The 8,463-nt window shown below is 45.6% G+C and overlaps 1 protein-coding gene across 1 annotated transcript; it reads left to right on the top strand.

Annotated features, from left to right (window-relative positions):
* Positions 1-3,790: 3,790 nt before the first annotated feature.
* On the top strand, positions 3,791-7,535 carry LOC142202293 (olfactory receptor 1500-like). Its single transcript, XM_075272352.1, has 2 exons — positions 3,791-3,799; positions 6,600-7,535. The coding sequence occupies exons 1-2, from the start codon at positions 3,791-3,793 to the stop codon at positions 7,527-7,529; spliced, it is 939 nt and encodes a 312-aa protein (XP_075128453.1). The 3' UTR covers positions 7,530-7,535.
* Positions 7,536-8,463: the final 928 nt, after the last annotated feature.

The following is an 8,463-nucleotide window of genomic DNA, read 5'->3' as shown; positions in this document are numbered from 1 at the left end:
GTCTACACTGGAAAGACATCAGAGCACAGCTGTCTGCTTGCAGTGAAATTCCTCACCAGCTGTGATGTCACATGTCCCTTCCGCTGAAGCCACAGATTGGCCTCAGCGTTTATGTGCAACACTCAGGAGGGCCAGGAATTATGTCACGGGTAGTATGTAAGATGTGGCCGGCTTGTAGAATGACCCTCAATCCCGAATGTGCACAAAGCCTTTTGATGTCCCCAACTACCAGTCCCCATGTGGTACCTGACAATGAGGACAGACAACCAGGACAAGGTAATACAAATGTACAGATGATGAAATAATTCTTCACATAAAATACTGTAGTTACTGCAGGCAGTGTCCAGTTAAGCATGTGATAAAACTTTGAGCAAAAGTACTTTGGGCCTGGTTAACTAGTAGTTGCTTGGCTAGTTTGACTTGGATATACTTGTAAGGGTGGTCTGTATCCAGAGGGTTATTCCTCAAGAAACCAGGTACTGTATTTTCCGGACTATAAGGCGCACATAAAAACCTACGATTACCTCAGAAATCGTAAGTGCGCCTTATAGTCCGGTGCACCTTATATATGGATGGAAGCGGTGGCAAAGTCTGCGTGCCGCTTCCATACATACATAAAAGGCACCGTAAGGGTGCATTCACGCTACGGAACGCCAGCGTGTATCACAGCCGTACACGCCGGCGTTACAGCAGGGCTGCCGGACACTTCCCATTCATTTCTATGGGAGCCGGCATGCGAGCGCTCCCCATAGAAATGAATGGAAAAAAGCAGTCCATTCATTTCTATGGGGAGCGCTCGCATGCCGGCTCCCATAGAAATGAATGGGAAGTGTCCGGCAGCCCTGCTGTAACGCCGGCGTGTATGGCTGTGATACACGCTGGCATTCCGTAGTGTAAATGCACCCTTAAAAGTTATATTAAACTACCCCCCCCATTTTAAAATAAAACCCTGAAACAGAATGTGAAACTTACCGAATGGTGCAGGGTGGACGGGCATTCAGGCCTTCTCTTCCTCCAATGTCCTGACCACTTCCTCCGGCGCTCGTGAACTGATAATGGCCTGGGCGCATGCGCAATATCATAATGCTTCTACTACGGCTACTGCGCATGCGCCCAGGCCATTATCAGTTCGCGATCGCCGGAGGAGGAGGACGGAACATCGGAGGAAGAGGAGGCCTGAATGCCCGCCCACCCTGCACCGTTCGGTAAGTTTCACATTCTGTTTCAGGGTTTTATTTTAAAACAGGGGGGTAGTTTAATATAACTTTTACGGTTGGGCTCTATCAGCATGATTTTGCTGATAGAGCCTCTTTAACTCCTCGCCTGCCGAGCGCTTCCAATAGAAGCGGCTGGCACGCGGGGGGTTAAGCGGCCGCTGGCAAAGTCTGAATGCCGCTGCTTTCAATAACATATAATGCGCACCGGACTGCGCCTTATAGTCCGGTGCGCCTTATATATGAACCGAGACGGACTACAAGGCGCTCATGGGCAATGCGCCTTATAGTCCAGTGCGCCTTATAGTCCGTAAAATACGGTACACAAATGTAGGAGAGGAAACAGGTATGTTGACAGCAAGAGACCCTCAAGATCTATCAGACTAGCTATGGCTCGTTAAATATATCTTTGTCCCATAGACTTACCTGTAGAGAGATACGTGCGGAGTTCCCAGATGTATGGATAACAGGTCGGTACGCTTTAGTACTTGCAGACTTAGGATAAGTCCGAAGGCGAAAACGGCCTGAAGAATGAGCATCTCGCTTCTTCTTTTTCCCGGAAAAAGCTCCTGAGCGGCTCTCATTGATTTCAATGGGAGCCATCTTTTTGGTTTTTTGAGGTGAATGCGGCTTCAAAATCCTAACCAAAAAATTGGCTCTCATTGAAATCAATGGGAGCCGCTCAGGAGCTTTTTCCGGGAAAAAGAAGAAGCAAGATGCTCATTCTTCAGGCCATTTCACCTCGCGATTCTGCCTGAAGACACTCCCTCCTCTGGACTAGGCCCATTCATTGGGCCTAATCTGGAGCAGAGTGCACAGCTGGATGCCGGTGCAGTGCACTGTCTTTCAGTCATGGCTACCTCCGCCTCAGGCTCTGATCCAAAAAAACCCATGTGAACTTACCCTTAGGATTTCAGAGGAAAACACTGGGAAGAATCTTGAGCACAGAGGAAATGACATCTCTGGTTGTAGTGCTCTGACACAGTGTTGCTGCTGGAGCAACTTCTTAAGCCTCCTTGATGAGCAGACTCTCTGCAGCTGAGTCGCTGCTGGAACATCCCCAAAGTGTGGATTGGAGGGGGGTGGAATGACAGGTCCCACTACTAACCTACCTGCCATTCCTAAAAATCCAGCCCAATACTGAGCATTTACCAAAATGCTCAGCAGAACAAACACTCCTGGAGTTTTCTCATCTCACCCACCTGAGTAGTCCAGGCACGATATACACCCTTCCATTACATGACCAGCCATTGGCTTACAATATATATAGGAAGAAATTGAGGGATACCTCTTTACCTCGTATGTAAATGTCGTCATCATCTTGGCCTGCAAGAACTATTAAATTGAACGGGACAAGCAGTACCGGGACATTATATTTGTGTCTTCTTCCACCAGAAGACACCAACAAAGCAGCAGGATCGGACTGCACTGGGAGGCTCCCGAGTAACAGGGATAGGTGAGTGTGATTTTTTTTTTCACCTCCCCCAGCCTAATTAAATTTTCTTTTGCCTGGACAACCCCTTTAATTTTGCAGGTTCTAGTGATGGTTCCCTGTAGTAGATATTTCTACACAATGACTATCTGCATCATCCAAGTCTCTAATCTGAGGAGAAGCTTCCTGTTCAGACATGAGATCTAAGAGCAACCTCTTTATGAACTAGGAGATTTGTGGTAATGAATTTCTGCCTCGGCTCAAAACTTTCCAGCTGTCTAAACTATGAGGAGCTGCGTCTTACAGGTGACCGACTCTATAGTGCTGCAGGCACATAGGCTATCTGAAGCGGAAAACAGAGCTCATATGATATAATGCATCCCTTTACACGATTATGTGGGAAGAAGGAGAAGGGGGGAGAAGAAGAATCATCATTTCGGACCATATGATCACTTTCAGGACTCTTCCACCAAAGAATTGACAAGAAACGATACCAGACACCATTGACAGGACTGTAATGAATCAGACTTGGTGTTGATCCAGATCTGATGACATTTTACTTAAGTTAATTTAGGTTTACAATTTTTCTAGAAACCAATACAATATCGTAACATGCTAACAAAACTTTGAGAAATTGTAATTTACAAATCAACCTCTGTCTGTCCGCACCTAGATAACATATCACTGTGTAAGCCGATATTCTCGGGTCACACAGCTATGGACATATCCGGTCAAGAGGAAAGCCGAGGGAGGACAATTTTGAAATTCTATTGAAAATGGCCTGTAAGAAATACATAAAACACTCCTTTAAATCTCTTAGCCAATACTCCATCTTGTTTGTTATCTGGACAACTTTTGAAAAAAAATAAAAATCTTTATTCCTAAAAGCAAATTGTTAAGAATTTTAATTAGCAATTACCTTAAACGAAGAAGACGCATGAGACATTGGCAATAAAATCCCCCAGCTACGTGTTACCTGGCACGGAACCTGCAATGTAATGTATAAATATCTCGACTCAATGCTATGATGTCTGACATTTATCTGTCCGATGGCTGCACAACAAGACTGTGAAACAAATATTCTGTTCTATTGACCGTGGGACGCTTCTTCTCAATTTATTTTCGAATAGACAAGAACAAAGCGATGTCTGATGTAAGTATCGCTGGTATTGTTACTAATGGATGCTTTAAGTGAAGTCCATAGTACAGGTGAAGGCAAACTTTGTATTATACTGTATCATCTCCCTATATTATAAAAATGAGTTTCTGTCTGTCTGTCTGTCTGTCTGTCTGTCTGTGCTCTAATGCGAACCAAACGACTGTACCGATCTTCACCAAATTTGGTACAGAGATACTTCAGGTATCCGGGAAGGTTTAAGACGAGACTCCAACTCGCTCGGACATACCGTTGCTGAGATACAGCATTCCAAACACAGTGCCCCCCCTTAGCCAATACAAACCTGCAAGTCTTTCACTCATATTCCAACTGCAATACACACAGTCACTCCACATGCACAATACAACACTGATATCCAAACTGAGATACACGCATCAGAGGATTAGATACACAGATCAGCACACAGTATCACACACCAGAAGGATTAGATACACGCATCTGCACACAGTCCCACAAACCAGAGGATTAAAAACGCCCTTTTGCACACAGTTCCACATGCCGAAGGATTAGATACACACGTCTGCACAAAGTACCACACGCCGGGGGATTGGATACATGCGTCTGCACACAGTACCACATGCCAAAGGATTGGATACACACATCTGCACACAGTTCCACACACCAGAGCATAAGATATGCACATCTGCACACAGTACCACATGCTATAGGATTAGATACGCGCCTCTTCACACAATACCACACAGGGGAGGATTAGATACTTGTGTCTGCACACAGTACCACACTTTGGAGGATTAGATACATGCCTCTGCACACAGTACCACAAGCCAGAGATTTAGATACGCGTCTCCGCACACAGTACCACACGGGGGAGGATTAGATACACACATCTACACACAGTACCACATGCCATAGGATTAGATACGCGCATCTGCACACAGTACCACATGCCAGGGGATTGGATACGCGCGTCTACACACAGTTCCACACGCCGTAGGATTAGATACGCACCTCTTCACTCAATACCACACAGGGGAGGATTAGATACACGTGTCTTCACACAGTTGTACATGCCATAGGATTAGATACACGCGTCTGCCCACAGTACCACATGCCGTAGGATTAGATACGCACGTCTTCACACAGTATCACATGCCGTAGGATTAGATATGCATGTCTGCACACAGTACCACATGCCGTAGGATTAGATACGCGCGTCTACACACAGTTCCACACTCCAGAGGATTAGATACGTGCATCTGCACACATTTGTACACGCCATAGGATTAGATACACACATCTGCAGAGTACCAAATGCCGTAGGATTAGATACACGCGTCTACACACAGTTCCACACTCCAGAGGATTAGATACGCGCGACTGCACACAGTTGTACACGCCATAGGATTAGATACACGCGTCTGCAAACAGTACCCCATGCTGTAGGATTAGATACGCGCATCTACACATAGTTCCACACGCCGAAGGATTAGATATGCGCCTCTTCACACAATACCACACAGGGGAGGATTAGATACGTGTGTGTGCACACAGTATCACACTTTGGAGGATTAGATACATGCCTCTGCACACAGTACCATAAGACAGAGAATTAGATACACGTCTCAGCACACAGTACCACACAGGGAGGATTAGATACGCGTGTCTGCACACAGTACCACACGGGGGAGGATTAGATACGCGCGACTACACACAGTACCACATGCCATAGGATTAGATACGCGCGTCTGCACACAGTACCACATGCCGTAGGATTAGATACACGCGTCTACACACAGTACCACATGCCAGAGGATTAGATACGCGCGACTACACACAGTACCACATGCCGTAGGATTAGATATGCACGTCTACACACAGTTCCACACGCCGTAGGATTAGATACGTGCCTCTTCACACAATACCACATGCCGTAGGATTAGATACACGCGTCTACACACAGTACCACATGCCGTAGGATTAGATACATGTGTCTGCACACAGTACCACATGCCGTAGCATTAGATACCCATGTCTACACACAGTTCCACATGCCGTAGGATTAGATACGCGCCTCTTCACACAATACCACACAGGGGAGGATTAGATACGTGCATCTACACACAGTACCACACGGCCGAGGGTTAGATGTGCGCGTCTGCACACAGTTACACACGCTGAAGGATTATATACGTGTGTCTGCTCTAAGTACCCCACGGGGGAGGATTAGATACGCACATCTGCACACAGTTCAAAATGCTGGAGGATTAGATACGCATGTCTTCACATAGTACCACTGCCAGAGGATTAGATACGCGTTACTACACACAGTATCACATGGGGAAGGATTAGATATGCGCATCTGCACACAGTACCACAAGCCAAAGGATTGGATATGCACATCTGCACACAGTTCCATACGCCGGAGGATTAGAAACGCACGTCTGCACACTGTACCACATGCTGTAATATTAGATATGTGCGTCTGCACACAGTTTCACACGCCGGAGGATTAGATACGCGCGTCTGCACACAGTACCATACGCTGGGGGATTGGATACATGTGTCTGCACACAATACCACATGCCAGAGGATTAGATAAGCAGGTCTGCACACAGTACCACATGCCGTAGGATTAGATACACGCGTCTACACACCGGTCCGTGTGCTTTCAGTGCACACCGCTTGCCAATGCGTTGAGTAGTACATTTGGGGGGTCCCCATGTGGGCTCCCTGAACGGATTACCAAATGTGTATGTGAACCAAGGGTTACAGTTTCTATTACCACAGTATAACTACATTTTTTTTCTATATACAGAAGAACAATCTGACGGCCGTCACTGAGTTTTTCCTTTTAGGATTTCAAATCAACAAAAGTTTAAGAATTTTCCTGTTTTGTCTTTTCTTTGTGATTTACTGCGGGACAATATATGGAAACCTCCTGATCATCACCCTGGTGTCCACCAGTAAGATCCTCCACACCCCAATGTACTTCTTCATCTCACAACTCTCCATCAGTGACATCTTATTGACCACAGATATTGTCCCCAACTTGCTCCACGTCCTACTGAATAATGGGGGGACCATTACATTTATTGGTTGTATGACTCAGTTTTATTTTTTATGTGCCCCAGAAGTATTTGATTGTTTTATACTCGCCGTGATGTCCTATGACAGATATGTGGCCATTTGTATTCCTCTTCGCTACTCCACCATCATGACCAGTGGACATTGTGTGATATTGTCCATAGCTTGCTGGCTTTTTGGATTTACTAGCATTCTAATTTTCTTTCTAAAAATGGCAGAGCTCTTTTTTTGTGGTTCAAATATCATTGACCATTTTTATTGTGATGTTGTCCCTTTCCTAGAACTTGCCTGTTCTGATACATTTACTATCCAGTTGGAAATTTATATAATGGGGATTCCAAATATCTTCATCCCAACCACCATCATTGTAGTGTCTTATACTTATATTGTTCGGGCAGTCTTAAGGATCTCATCCAGTACTGGTAGACAGAAAGCCTTCTCCACCTGTAGCTCCCACCTCATTGTGGTCTCCATATTCTACTGGACTCTGTTCAGTGTTTATATGGTCCCAACAAAGGGACAAACAGTCACCATGAATAAGATCCTCTCCCTACTATATACTGTGTTCACTCCATTGGTCAACCCCATTATATACAGTCTAAGAAATAGAGACATCAGGAAAGCCATACACGGTAAACTTCACAACCACGTCATCTGGTAAATTGGAGAATTTACCCTGCCTAGTATGAAGAGATAGTCATTAGAGATGAGCGAACAGTGTTCTATCGAACTCATGTTCGATCGGATATTAGGCTGTTCGGCATGTTCGAATCGAATCGAACACCGCGTGGTAAAGTGTGCCATTACTCGATTCCCCTCCCACCTTCCCTGGCGCCTTATTTGCTCCAATAACAGCGCAGGGGAGGTGGGACAGGAACTACGACACCGGTGACGTTGAAAAAAGTAAGCAAAACCCATTGGCTGTCGAAAACATGTGACGTCTAATTTAAAAGAACAGCGCCGCCCAGGTTCGCGTCATTCTGAGCTTGCAATTACCCGGGGACGGAGGTTTCCGTCCAGTTAGCTAGGGCTTAGATTCTGGGTAGGCAGGGACAGGCTAGGATAGGAAGGAGAAGACAACCAACAGCTCTTATAAGAGCTAAATTCCAGGGAGAAGCTTGTCAGTGTAACGTGGCACTGACGGGCTCAATCGCCGCAACCCAGCTTTCCCAGGATTCTGAATGGAATACACTGACAGTGTATTCCCGTATACCCCATATATACACCCCAAATCCCCGTTCCAACGGTGTGCCCCCCCCACCTTCACCTCAGAAATACCCTGCAAGTCCCCTAGCAATAGAATTGGGGCTATATACACCCACTATTTTTGCTACTGGTATATAGTGCCATTGTCTGACTGGGAATTCAAAGAATATATTGGGGTTACGTGCACCCACAATTTTTGCTACTGGTATATAGTGCCATTGTCTGACTGGGAATTCAAAGAATATATTGGGGTTACAAATACCCTCATTTCTTGCTACTGCCATATAGTGCCAGTTTCTGACTGGGAATTCAAAGAATATATTGGGGTTACGTGCACCCACAATTTTTGCTACTGGTATATAGTGCCATTGTCTGACTGGGAATTCAAA

Source organism: Leptodactylus fuscus, chromosome 5 (assembly GCF_031893055.1).
Source record: "Leptodactylus fuscus isolate aLepFus1 chromosome 5, aLepFus1.hap2, whole genome shotgun sequence".
NCBI classification, from domain to species: Eukaryota; Metazoa; Chordata; class Amphibia; order Anura; family Leptodactylidae; genus Leptodactylus; species Leptodactylus fuscus.
Note: the sequence above shows the minus strand (reverse complement) of the source record. Positions and strands in the feature narration are given on the sequence as shown.